This window comes from Tuber melanosporum (genome assembly GCF_000151645.1).
Source record: "Tuber melanosporum whole genome shotgun sequence assembly, scaffold_25, strain Mel28".
Lineage (NCBI taxonomy): Eukaryota > Fungi > Ascomycota > Pezizomycetes > Pezizales > Tuberaceae > Tuber > Tuber melanosporum.
Window position 1 is genome coordinate 625,361 of NW_003298919.1, and position 14,189 is coordinate 639,549.

The 14,189-nt window shown below is 46.1% G+C and overlaps 3 protein-coding genes; all 3 read right to left on the bottom strand.

Moving 5' to 3' along the window:
- Positions 1-819: 819 nt before the first annotated feature.
- GSTUM_00006281001 (uncharacterized protein) lies at positions 820-3,004 on the bottom strand (the record flags this gene model as incomplete). The annotated part of the gene is made up of 5 exons (XM_002838454.1): positions 820-1,051; positions 1,102-1,499; positions 1,563-1,892; positions 2,058-2,244; positions 2,322-3,004. 5 exons carry the CDS (start codon positions 3,002-3,004, stop codon positions 820-822), a joined length of 1,830 nt encoding a protein of 609 aa, XP_002838500.1.
- Positions 3,005-9,307: 6,303 nt separating this feature from the next.
- Positions 9,308-10,643, bottom strand: GSTUM_00006282001 (uncharacterized protein; the record flags this gene model as incomplete). XM_002838455.2 has 6 exons in its annotated part: positions 9,308-9,866; positions 9,935-10,036; positions 10,115-10,149; positions 10,215-10,304; positions 10,362-10,432; positions 10,488-10,643. 6 exons carry the CDS (start codon positions 10,641-10,643, stop codon positions 9,409-9,411), a joined length of 912 nt encoding a protein of 303 aa, XP_002838501.1. The 3' UTR covers positions 9,308-9,408.
- A 610-nt stretch (positions 10,644-11,253) lies between these two features.
- GSTUM_00006283001 (uncharacterized protein) lies at positions 11,254-12,788 on the bottom strand (the record flags this gene model as incomplete). XM_002838456.2 has 3 exons in its annotated part: positions 12,657-12,788; positions 11,684-12,590; positions 11,254-11,633 (listed from the first exon to the last, which is right to left on the bottom strand). Exons 1-3 carry the CDS (start codon positions 12,705-12,707, stop codon positions 11,254-11,256), a joined length of 1,338 nt encoding a protein of 445 aa, XP_002838502.1. The 5' UTR covers positions 12,708-12,788.
- Positions 12,789-14,189: the final 1,401 nt, after the last annotated feature.

Sequence of the window (14,189 nt, forward strand, 5' to 3'; positions counted from 1 at the left end):
AATATCGGTACAGTTTCACGATTTGCGCAAATCCGGATATCGAAACGGAAGAGGTACGATACATAATTCGCCGGCAATGGGAGGGGGAGGCAACCCGAGGAGGGGTGTTAGTGATTCGAGCTCTGTGAGAAATTCCGAAGAGGCGGGAGGGATAGCCCGACGATCAAAACGGTCATTGTGAATCTACATTTCGGGAATGAGCCACGGTGACATAGCACTATGCTCTTGAGATCGATCTATCCGGAGCGGGAGATATTTTCCTCCATCGTCCGCCCGGATTGCCGCCTCCTGCTTGGCTCTGGGCTATTTGCTGGTTTGGTTTTGTCATTTTGGGTGTCTTGAACTGCTATGTTTGTTCTGTTTCTGTAGTTCTGGAGGAGTTGGAGCCGGGTATCTGAGATATATGCCATACCATACTTGCTTTCTTTTTCCCACTTCTCCCCTCTTCTCGAGAGGCAATAAGGCTTGGAAAAAAAATAACCGTACTTTTATTCTCCTGGAATATGGGAGTATTTGGACCGTCTTTTTCTTCTTCATTAATTCGCGACGGTTATTTATCAAGCTATCATAGGTCAACCTAGAGTGTAGATCTAATTCATAGCTATCCGTTCTCGTAGTATAGTTTTCTATGATAAAATATATTCAGTCTCTCGCTGGCCAAGTGACCCCTGATCCAATAGGAAAAGTTGGCCTCACTTATTCTGAATATCTGGTATAATAATATTATGAAATACCCCCCCCTACATGAAATAACCTCTAGTGCACGTACTGTATGTTGCATTAAAAATACAAGAGAGAAAGATCTAATTTATTTTTCTCCTACTGCTCCTCCGGACCAAATCTAGTTGCTATCTCCTGATACTGCTCTCTACTATCCTTTGATACTGAAGGCCTGATTTTTGCGGATACCTTTTCGAGATGCTCCTTTGTGACCACCACTTGGAGGTTGCTAGCATTTTTGCCTTCCTTAACTTTACCGGCTTCTGTGAAGCAGGACTGTCGAAGCGCAAGAGTTGTGGCCCGTTTCACTAATGCTGCTAGATCCGCTCCACTAACACAATATTAATATGGAAGAGGGAAGGTGCGTCAAGCAAGACTAACCTGAAATTTTTACATTTATGCTTCGCAATAGCGATTAAATCGAAGTTGGAGAGGTTGGAGAGGGGTGTATTTTTTGTGATATTTTTCAAAATTTCAACCCTCCCCTCGGCGTTTGGAAGGTCAACAAACAAAAGCGTATCCAATCTCCCTGGTCTGAGCATTGACTGATCAATCATGTCGGGTCTATTAGTGGCCGCAATAATATAGATTCCCTTGCTGCCATTGAAGCCATCCAATTCGGTGAGAAGAGTATCAACTACACGCGGCGAGCATTCTGAAAAACTGTTATCGCGAGGAGGAGCTAGAGCGTCCAACTCATCGAAAAAGATGACACATGGAATGGAAGCTCGGGCACGTGAGAAGACTTGACGGACAGCCTGTTCTGATTCCCCGACGTACTGTGCTGGTCAGTGGGTGGCTTTACGATTGTGGGGAATTGAAATCGGAATCTGGTATCACACCTTGCTAAATAATTCGGGACCCTGGATGCTGATGAAATTTGCCCCACTCTCGTTTGCAACGGCTTTTGCCAACAGGGTCTTACCACACCCTGGAGGGCCCCAAAGGAGTACCCCAGACGGTGCAGTGAGCCCTACACTAGCAAAAACTTCAGGATTCTTGATTGGCAGCACGATGGCCATCTGCAATTCAGCCTTATGTGACTTCAGGGCCCCAACATCTGCCCAGGTAACATCAGGGACTGTTGTAAAACCCTCTCTCTTGGTTGAGGGTTGAATTTCCGTAAGGGCTGTCAGAAAGTCTGGGAACGTTATATAAAGTGGATCGAGTTGCTTTCCGGTGGGTCGATGTGGATATGCATGAATGAAGCGTTGGATCGAGCTTAGAAACTCTGACTTTAGGGCAACAAGTATTAGTATTGGCACTGATAGCGGAGGGGAGTCGACTTGATCCATGTCCATGTCCGCTGAACCGCTTACCTGAGCGATGGTTGTTACCTCCAAAGGGTCGGTAGAAGCTGATGGGGTTTCAAGGGTTTCGTATATTCGTCTCATTGCTACCATGCCATCCTCTCTTGCCAAAGCACTTAGATCAACTCCAACGAACCCGGCGGTTGCTCTGGCCAATTTTTTGAAGTCAAAATCCCCTGTTAACCTCAACTTCTCGCATAGCACCCTCAATATCCTATTAGATATATGACATAATTAGTAAATCGTTACGTGCTTGGGAAATTAATATTCAAAAGTAGTCCGGGGTAGCACTTCTCTCTTTCAACTTCATCTGGCACACCAAGGTAAATTTCCTTATCAAATCTTCCACCTCTTCTCAATGCTGGATCTAGGCTGTCGGGTCGGTTTGTTGCGCCAATAATCATAACAGGTTCCCCACCAGTCTTCTCCAATGTAAGATCGTCCATGCAGGTCAACATCTGGGCAACAATTCTCTTCTCCATATCCCCCTCGGTGTTGTCCCTCTTCTGGGCTATTGCATCTATCTCGTCTATAAATATTAAGCAAGGGGCTATTTCTCGAGCGTCCTCAAAAATTTCCCGAATCATCTTTTCCGACCCTCCATACATTCTTGATACTATTGAGGGTGCAGAAATAGCGATAAACGGTAACCCAAGCTCTCTTGAAATAGCGTTTGCTAGCATATTTTTACCGCAGCCAGGGGGTCCATGGAGGAGTACACCGCGAGGGAGGTCTACTCCCATATGAAGGTAAAACTCTGGGTGGATTAGAGGCATGAACACAAACTCAAGAAGTCTCTCGATGACGTCTTCTCTGACGCCAATGTCGCTCAGGGAGATGTTATTGGGTGGCTTGTGAGAGTTGTTTTGTTTTTGACGTTTTACTGATTCTCCACCTTGGACCGGTAGATGTTCCTTTCGTTTTCTGGGTACCCGCAACCCCGTCACGGCGTTTCCGGCTACTTGCTCGTTCATCGTATCTGACTCCTAGGAGAGGCTCCAGTGTTAGTATAATTTGAACTCTGAAATGGGGTTGTAGGGCGCTTGTATCACTGCCTTTGGCCAATCTGTGATTTAAAGGAAGGAACTCAGCAATACAGCGGGAGGACTGAGATCGACGTGAATGCAGGAGACTGAAATGTGGGAAAAGAATGATAATGAATGAGAAGCGCCGCCCCCTACTGGCTAGGGACAAAGTGAGATATATATATTTCCGTGCAAATCACAACTCCAGAAACTCAACGAACTCTAAAGAAACACACCGTCCCGACGATCCTGGTCCTCTGCAATCTCATAAAATCTGGAACCACCCGAATATATCCTGACCCCTAAAGCCTATTCCCTATGCAAACTGACATATTCCGAATGACATATCATATGATATTATATTATGGTGTGAAGAAAGAAGCATGGAACCTGGTGCCCGGTGCCTGATACCTAATGGCGGCGGGCATCAACATACCCAAAGACCGCAAACCACAAAGCCACAAAATAACTCCATCCCTAACAGCAAGTCGCCTAACCATCTGTCGGCATAGCCACATGCACTATAGGCAATCTAACATGATTACAGGAATGGGGAAAGAATCTTTTGCATCATGCTGTGGCAGATCCGTCCGAGAAAAAATAGTAGCGAGCTATCTCGACCCTGAGCCAGTTTTGAAAAATTAGGGAAGCGAGGGAAGGGGAATAAACTTCATGAAGCAAATAGAAATATGTCAAGTCTTGATTGACTCGTTGCTCGACCATGGGGGGAAAACACCCTTTCTTTATATGATACCCCCTGAATTGTAAGCATTTGTACCAGTTTTCCTGGCACCGCAATCCCCCACAAAATGATGCACAATTGCGTCTCCGCGACTACAAAGACAACTGCGTTCGTCAACAGTACACAGTTGACGATGGAAACGCCGTCAATTGATCTTTTTGGCGAAGTACTAGTGTAAGGTCATGTGAAGCAGGAGGAGCGAATTTGGCTTTGTTCCTCTTCTGCTAATATCCTCATATGTGTGCAGATTTCACATCTTTTTGTCGCGGTCAATGACCTCGTTTGACCTCAGATCTTTCTGAAAGACGCTCGTAACTTTCGGACGCCTGCGACCACACCAGGGCCAACACTCCTTCCTAAATATATATGTTAAGGGGGGCTCAGAATATGCTATTATGTATTATTAAACATTGAGCGCATTATACGAGCACTTACACCCTTAACAGAAGAAAAATCATAAACATTGATCACGTATAGTTAGCGGCGAAATCCCTCGGTGTGCAGAGGTGGTTGGGGGTGGGAGGTTATGTAGAAGCTGTTTTCGAGCAAGTTAGTAATAGAGATATGAGGGAGGGGATAGGGGGGGCTTCAATGTCGCAAGAATATTCGCCAAACTCCTAACCTGCATCAGACTCCAAGCAGCCCAACCCTCCTCCTGGGTCCAAACATCACAATTTTAATCGCGTTACCAACGGCAGTCTCCCCTCCAAATACCCTCCCCAACAGCACCCCAGAGGTAGAGAGAGCGAGTTGGTGGGCAGGTTTTTGCCGTATACGTATTCGGGCGTCGACGTTCCCGTGAAATACAGAGACAACAACTGGCCCCTTATTGAAGTCTGTTGAAAATAACGGTTGAATGACTAGTTCTGATGCTACGGTGGTGTCTGTACATACTAGTATGAGGACGCGCAAGCAGTAAAAACTTCTCAAACCTGTGTTTTTCTTCCTCTCAGATTATTCTCTTCACTCCTTCATTCCCGCACACAACTCTCTTGCCTTTCTTTTAATCATCTGTTCATCTCTCAATTTATTCTGGTCCTTGTCTCTGCTCAATACAAAATTTTTACCATCTCCATCTGAGCCACTTCTTTCCACTGCGCAAAACCCTCCTATTGATCATTACCTCGGCAACAATCATCGACACTATTTCCAACAAGTCAGATGTTAGAACACCGAGTGATACTCCATGGCGAAAACTAATATTATTAAAAAAAACAGTATGATTATAATAATTATTATGATAAAGGTCTCCGATACCATCTAATCTCAACTCTCACCCCCCCACACCACCCATCCCCTCATACCACTATTTTAACATAATAATTATAATCATAAAATTATCTTGAAACCTTATTTTATTTTAACATTTGAAGCTGGTTCGGCATATATCTATCTTTTATAATTATATTTTTGAAAATAGCATATTTCCCAATACCTAAAACAAGTAAAGACATGAAATTTTTTTATATATAATTAATATATAGCAGGTATTCCTCTATGTATTCTCTCAAAAATTGGAAATATGAACAAGAATACATAATAATATTATGAAGAAATAAGGAAAATTGTAGTATTTTAAAATGTGTCATCTCTGTTCTCACTATCTTCTTGTAACAAAATTATTTCTCTTACTTTTCAATGGATAACTTAGACCATATGCTGACATTTTACTTAGATAGAACTGTTAGTTCTAAGAATTTAATATAACTATGCAAGATACTATGTGCATACCAAACTGGTCCTAAACCAAAAAAATTAGATTAAATTAACAGATAATATAATCATAACCTTATGATTATATATTAAAATAGTGGTATAGGAGGGATGAATGGTATTGGGGGAGGTATGATAAAACTTAAAAATTGGTGGTATGGAAGACCTTTACCGAAAAAAAGAATAAAAAAAAAAGGATCCCACAACACCACCAAGAGGTACCCAAGGCACCACTCCCGGACCCTCATTATAAAAAATATCACTCGCTCTATCAAAAAATTCTATCTTATCTTATGCTAGATTAAGTGCGTCTTAGGAATATGATTCCATTGGCGCAGTTTTTTTTTTTTTCACTGTATCATATCATAAAATAGAATTGAATGGTTCCGTAATTCCTCGACCTCATAGTATTGAATACTCCAAGGTCTTCGCACTACCTGACGGCGATATCGGGTTAGCTTCCCTCACTGTGCAAACTCTGTCCCTATCGCTGATGGGTACCGAGGCCCCGTATACTGTCCCTATTCACTCAAGCAAATACGGTTTATAGACACTTTTCGTACTCTACATAACGCTACTGCCGCCAAGTTCTAGTACACCCACTCATCAAACACTCATTGCTAACTAGCAAACTACCCGGTAATAATCTAGCACACAACAGAAGAAAAATAAACAAAAGAGATAAAAACACGGTGGCTTAGCCCCCCCTCCCTTTCTCCCTTCCTCCAACCTCAATCCGGGCTTTAGTTTTCCATCGCCCGGACGAAAAACCAAATACTTGGGAGGGTTACTACTTCCGCGAGCACTGTTCCGGGTGCGGTACTCCAAAGGGACTCAGCGCATCAATTGTCTTGCACCACACCTCTAGCCGATCAGGCTCTACTTCGCCAGCTTCCAGGCATTCTTCGACATAGGCGCGGAAGCCGCCGTAGCCGTCTTCGGAGAGTTTCTTGTGTACTTCCTCGTCGCAATGCTCACGCAGGTACCACCCCGCGGCGCCGAATGTGTACCTTAATTTCATCAACACCAATATTAAGGAATACGAAGGGAAGAATTACTCACTGATCTGGGAGAACAAGAGCTCGAACAGCTTCCTGAGTATCTCCAGGTATCTTATCGATTGCCCCAGGGTTAAGGTAGAGCCTGGACCCACCCCGGAGGTTCAAGAGCTGCTCTCGAAGTTCGGGTTGGTCCCAGGCATAGTCATATATGTAATTGAATAGCAACATCGCCTTCGCTACAATCCCCCCAATCCCAAATATCAGCAATCCACTCCTGACTTCTCCCCATCGGATCATCAAGGATGCTTACTCCCTTGCCCCCTCCTTCCAGGCACATGGTTAATATTCGCCTTAAACCCCGCACTCTCGTAGAGCATTGTAGCGAGCAACGCCGCCTTCTGACCTAGAGTGGTAAAATTGTACCTGAGGAAGCTGTCGTTGATGTACCTCGTCGAGGTCCCCGCGCTCGTGCACTCCTCCTTCTGGTAGATCTCGCTCTCCGATGCGTCCCAGCAGGACACGGAGGGCGGGAAGGAGAAGATTATCCGCGCCTCCGTTATGGGTCCGATGAGGACCGTCGTATCGAACCTCTTTGTCCACGAGGGGGAGTCCCACATCGCTGGCTTCCAGGCGCCCGGGTTGAAATGGTGGGCCGAGGTTAGGGAGAGGGGGGGGAGCAGGGGGAGGAGGGAGAGGAAGGCGAGGACAGTTTGGAGCATTTTGGTTTTCTGTTTTGCTTTAGATGTTCTGCGTGGTTTGTAACTAAATAGATATATAGTCGATAGTAAAACATTTGCAAACCTCCACGAGCCAGCACGCTGTTGCTCGAGTGCGATATCCTTTCCAGCGAACAGGAAAGTGGTCTAGCCTTCAATAGTACTAGAAAAGAGGTGGCAGTGGCGGAGGAGGTCCTTTAGGAGGAGGTGGAGTAGCTCCCCAGTCCCTATATATATCCCTCCCATTAGTTTGCTTACATCTGGGGTGCTCATTCACGCACGCATCGCACGAGTCTAGGAGTGAGATTCACCCGGATACTAGGGTTGTTTATTATTGGAGAGGGTCTAGTTTTCATAGCTAAATTTTTAGTCCCCGGATCGGGAAGGGCTTGAAGGTTGTGCTTATATCACGACTATCATACCGATTCTGTGCCGACTTCTACTGTAGATTAGACTGGCAACTTGGTTGCTTGGCGGGATACTGATACCGCTTGTTACCGGATACAGTACTAGTACTAGTGCTCGCACAGGCCTTGCATTTAGCAGGGATCAATTATTGCGATATCTGGAATAGGTCTGGTGGTACTAGTACTACTAGCTACGCTCAATAGGCAACACACCGTAACAACTGGAATAGAGTAGTTTCACCTCAGGACGTCGGAGTTCCCTCTCCTACCGATAGTAAGGTCGGTCGTAGACTATATCTGTCTCAACCGAGTGCTGAAAGAAAGTTTTTCCCTCTGACTCTTCCTCCCCCAACCCAAGGGAGGAACTTCTGGACGTCTCATAGTAGCGTGATTTTCCAATTATTCCACTTTTATTTTTATTTTTTACGGCATTACGCCGGTAACCCAAGTCCCACTTAACTTAGTACAAGCACCGCTTACTCGAGTGCTGTACAGTACTCGCTGGCCTTTGCCAGGAATACCTCAGTGAGGCTAATATTTGGTGAGGACTCCAGCAACATATCGGCTGGCAAAGGTATTCTTGGCAAAGACGAGTGAGTATAGTACTATCAACACTCCAGACCCCGCAACGCCCCCAGCTACCCCAATACCCTTCTTACCGGAATACTATGCAAGCCATTTCCATATCCCACCTTTGACAACTCCATCCCGGAGGAAGAGACTCCGGTTTCACAACCCGGTCCCGGCCCACTCAGCAAAACAAAACCATAACCTCACCGGTCCCAGGTGAGGAGAGGAAGGGGGGTGGATGAATGCACTAACATGAGCATGTTTCGGTTATCCATAACGCAAATGATGTCGGTGTAAAGGATCCAGAGTGGTGAAGGAAAGGTTGAGGGAATATACTGTAGGTCAGGGGTAGGCCTACCGATGGGAAATCACGAGTATGATAATATTGTGATAATTTTGGGGGTATCATACGTCTAGTGACCAGAGCGAGCCGAGGCAGGAACCGACAATCTACAAGTAACAAGGACTAAGTTATGTATGATACTACGGTGCCGGGAGAATGAGTCTATAAGTCAGAGTAATTAGGGTATCCCATAGGCCCTTCTTCTTCGTTCTGGTACGTAGTGATGTTATGGTATATATCGGTACGTTGATTAGTTTAGTGATCCGTGTCAATGTTAGACTAACTACACTACCGTATTCGGACACACTACCCACCACTGCGAAGCATTGCCTGAGAGCGACGATAGCACAAATGTTCAAGATGTATGATACCCTACACCCATACTTTACACAGTGTAAAGTGACAAGATTTCATCAATAGCTTTGACGATGACTTTGGGTTTTTTTTTTACATTCGGCCCAATTGGCAGTTAGACCACAGCCGCAAAAAATCCTCCCCCCGTATATCCCTCGTCCGAAGCTCAAACATCGGATGCCCCAAATGTCAGGATGCCTGAAAGGTAAAACCAGTGCAGTTTAATCGGATGCGCTATCGAGCCACATACACTACACTACCGGAGCTCGCTAGAATATTACCCTAGAGACAAGGGTCGAAAGTATAGTCATGGATTACGAGTGAAGATTTATGAAGTGGGTAGGTTGAACGAGAGTAGAGAAGCTTGAGATTCATTGCATAGGATTCATAACACATCGCCTTCCATCCACCACTACGGTATCGCAGCCACCGCAACCAAACACCGCAAGTATCACTCATAGGACCGACCGCAAACAACGCGAATGCTTGCTTCTGAAATTTTAGACATTACCTCCTTCTTGTCTGCCCATATCCAGTACTTGAATGCCTCATGGCTCCAGCACTGCTACTCTCCCCTCCACCACCACCGCCGCCCCAGCTTGGGCCTCCGTAACCGCCCGACGGCCCACCACTCGACTGGAACCACTGCGGTGCTGTCTGCGTCTGATTCGCCCTCTCTCTGTTCCCCATCAAGTAGGACCCCGCGGCGCCAGCCGCGAGTCCCGACCAGAACCCTGGACGCCATTGCTGTGATGAGGATGACGGGAATGCCGGTTTCGGGGGCGGGCGGGGGTCATACGGGGGTGGGGGATCACCTCCTCCGCCGCCAAACCATCCGCCACCGCCACCAGGTCGCCGTGGCTCCCTGGCTCTCGGTATTGAATTGTTGCGGTTTTTATACACGGAGTACAGGATCCATCCGACGATTCCGAAGAAGAATGTCCAGAAGAGGAAAGTTTCTGCCTCTGCCCGTGCATTGGATGTTTGCTTAGTTGATTGATAGAAAAAGAGGAGAGGGGGGAGGGAAGGATACCTATGCCCTTCGACGGTAATCGTTTGAATACCGACCCACCGTATCCGAACTTTTCGTATCCGTAATCTGTGAGTGCCAGCCGGTACTCTACTCCACAGGAACCTGTGCCGCTTGGTGGTCAGCTCCGGCGAGGGGAGGAGGGGGCGGGGGTAAAGGTATGGAAAGTGAATGGGTAGGTACCTTTGAGGACGTATTGGTCGTCCGCGCTATCATAGCTATATCATGATTAAGTTAAGTATAGTGTCTATGATGAAATCATGTACTGGATACGGGAACATACCCCTCGCATATAACGTCGGTAGAGCCAAGTTTGAACTCTCGCGGTAGATCAGCAGTGCATGACCAGCTCACGTACTCGTCATTGTAATCACTATCCGAAAGTCAATAACCAAAGTGAACCGAATGATCGAGAGGGACCTCAACCCACCTTCCAATATTCTTGCACCTCATAACGTCAACTTCATATTTTCCCTTACCCTCACCACCCACGCATTTTAACTATTCGTGGACACTTTAGCAAGCTCACCAATGAGGATTCCCACAGCTTCCTTACCTGCGGAACTGCTGGGACTCTCCGATTCTTTGTCATCTGGTCGCTTCGCAGCGTTAAGGCGGGAACCTCGGAGAGGAGTATTTTTTGACCGGATTTTAGCTTTGCTGCTGCCGCCGAGGTGGCTAGCAGAAAAATGGTAACGGTGGGGAGCTTCATTTGGGATCTTGGGTTTGTTTGGGAGACGTGTTGGAAACAAGGTGGGATATTGGTGGGTTGGGTTATTATCACGAGCATGAGGCTCAAAGGACACCGTGGCTTATAAGCGCCACATTTTATGACCTGATAAAGTTACCGGCGGTAACGCGATGGTGGGCTGGGAAGATTCAACACATGGAAGGGTTCCACAAATCACGACACGGCTCACAAGCACTGCCCGAATGCAATTTTAGAATGGATTCAATTCGGGAGCGACAGTTTAACTGAAAAATAAAACAAAACAGAAAAGCCTTGAGATCAATAACAAAGGTGAGTTCCACCCCATTTCCAACAATTTCGGTCTCCTAAACATCGAGGGTCAACCATCAGTAAAAGGTCTAAATCGCAGGCGTAGAAGAAGAGCCTCGCAGCTAGTACCTTAGGTTCCCAAGGCTCAATAGACGTTTACCACATTTCCGTAGAAAATCGCGCATATTCCACCAACACCTCCGAAGCAGTTCCGTCGTAATTCTGGAGGTGAGACTGCTGGCGGGACTCCCTCAGACCTGTGTCTGGAGATCCGTCCTCGCGTTGTTTTGCGAGGCAACAAAACCATCATTCTGCGTATCAGTTAGCGCAAATAACTCCAAATCACAGTTAGAAAGTTACCATCGTAGTATTCATCCTCATCCTCGAGTTCATGTAATTGCTCAAAGTTAACCTTGTACCTGAGCAAAGCGCCGATTCCGCCAAATCCCTTTACAAATTGATTGCCTTCGCCGGAGCGATCGGAGACAAACTCCAAGGTAGCACCAAAGTCGTGATATTTTTCAGCCAGCCACTCAAGGAAGGAGGTTTGCTCAACAATCTCCATTTCTTGCCTAGAAGACTTATCCATGAATTTTTGGCGATCCTGCTCTTGAATTTTATTGGTGTGGAGAGTAATAAGGTTACCGTCGGAGCTCTTGAGAATCCAGCGAGTCACATCAAGGTTTTCAAAGACGATAACAGCTATACCCCATGTTAGCAATTCCTTTATCGGCCGGTATGGTGATAAATACTCTCTGCGGCACCCAATTCCATGGCCCTCAGTGTATCATCGATGCCATAGCAAACCTTTCCAGTATCCTGAGCTAGCTCCCCAAAGTACTTGCTGATCAGCTTCTTTTCTTGGACAAACTTCACGTTGCCCAAAGTCTCTTCGGCCAACTCGATAGCCTGAATAAAGCCAAGATCGCCACCGTAGGACACATCGACAATCTTGATAATCTTTGCTTGCAAGCGTGGATCAAAGAGTTCACTCTGGGCAAGGTCGGTCTTGAAGTCGGCAGCTCCAGCAAGGATTAGACCTGAAACGTTGACCTTGTCATTGGTAATAAAGTTTTGCACGGCCGACTCCGCTACCTTGCGGACGTAATTGTGGCGTTTTTCGTCTCTGAGTCGTGAGAAACGCAATGCGGACTGCCCACCACGACCATGCTTCTTGGGAAGGGCAACAGAGAACCCGTGAACGACTTCTCTAGTGTTTCCACTCAAAGTTCCAAACAAAGCACCTTTACCGTCCATCACGATAAAGCCAAACTTAGAGTCAGACTCCAAAAGCTCCGATAGTGCCTCAGTGTGGAATTTGTTATCGCAGAGGTACAAAGAGGTGTTGATTGGCTTGAAGGGCTCAAAGGCAATATTGATTTTACGCTCTTTGCCTTCGTTGGTGATGATTTCGCCACAGTAGAGGACGAGCCCGTTGGGGGGAACCTTGTGGTAGAGCTTGAGACGTTGCTGAGTAGAAGTGATAGCTGAAAGAACCGATAAACGATTGACACGGGATTTGATGTTGGATGCGGTGCCGTACTCATCAGACAACATCTTGCCGACGCGGGAGACCTGATCCTTTGGCGGAATGATTAGGGAAATCATACTGGTTCCGTTACCGCGTGCTTCAGTAAGACTTTTGATCAATTTTTTGATCTAATTCCCAGAAGCTACGTGTCAGCGGGTAAAAATCTGTTGGGTGCAACGATCTTATAGTAGTACCTTCCAGATCTCGATGTTTTTCTCCATGTCGTTTGCTTGGGGCAGAGACATGATGACGATAGGTTGGTTTTTATTTTTATTTTTCTCGCCGTTACCCTGCTCTTAGGTGTTCGTTGGATTAACAAGTGTTTGGGAAACAAAGAGTAGAAGTGAAAAGAGGTGGAGTGCGGGAGGGTGTGGGGGGGTTCAGCAGATGAGGTGTAGGCGCTGAGAACATTGGGTATGGTGTGGCTTGGCGGTCACGGAAGTTAGCCTGGGGGAGTTTAGCTTTCGCCATATAATAATGCTAGTCACGGGTATTTTTTTGGGTACCTGGATCGATTTATCATACCCGTGGGAACGATAAGTACCCGCTGTCTTCAAAAGTATCTGGATGCCTTGGCGCCAAGATTTAGACATTCAAGTGTATCATACAAGACCAGGACTCACTCGAGTACAGTACCAGCTGCGTTCACCTTAAGGCAGCGTAAGAACTGAAGCCAATCAAGAGTTTAGAATATGGTGCTAGTTAACGGTAAGAGCGTTTCTACCGGTATGAGCCTATATCTTCCAAAATATGTGGTTGAAAAGGTTCGAAAATCATTCTTGTGTTGGTTTTTGGTTGATCTCCTGTGCCAGGTAACGTTTATGGAAGATGGTTTGTGGTTCCATCTCACAGCCATTGCAATGTGGGTCCCAATAACTGGTTTGACCAATCGGTTTGCTCATTAGGGTAACTTTTAGTTGATTGATCACATTTGTTGTATTCTGCCAGCCTGGAACTAGGGAAGTATCATGAAGTTCCGGCACTCCTGATAGAGCTCTACGGGGGTATCCATACAGCGCCTAAGTTTTGTATGTTACACTGACCGTGGGCGTTGTGTGAGCCTCAAGTGTTGGCATACAAAACTTAGGCGCTGTACACTACCCCCGTATGGTATGGGAAGATGTGATCTTTTTTTTTGTTGGCTATTTTTTAACTTTAATGGAATAGGTTTAGCCGCCGAAATATCAATTTATCTCTGCTGGACCTATGCTTTTGGGTATGAAAGGGCATAGTTCTGAAACCTGTACTAGTATTTTTGTGTTCTTCGAGTAACCTAAGGAGAAAATTCAACTATCATGTTTGAAGTCGGCTACTTTTGGTGTAGTACACTTATGATACAGGCGGTTTCTGTTGCTAGCCTCGTGCAGGTATCTCTTTTAGAAACCATTCATCTACGCTTACTGGTGCTTTATCGTTACCGGTAGTACAGTAGGGGCTGCTAAAGCATTAATACCCCCCCCCCCCCACTTATTGGGAAGAATCGTACCGATAGTAGGAGAGGAGGAATGGTGATGTGAGGACCTAACCACATCTTGAACTAGGTGACTGGGAGAGTATGGTCCAATCTCACAGCATGAAATACTGCAAAGTTACTAGCTAAGACTGTTAGGAGTACCAGGATCTGATACCTAGAAACCACCCTAAGTAGGATAACCCCATTCAGAATTGGAATCTCTGGTCTCCAACACCCTCCTCTGGCTCCCTTACAAAGCCCGCAAGTCATCATA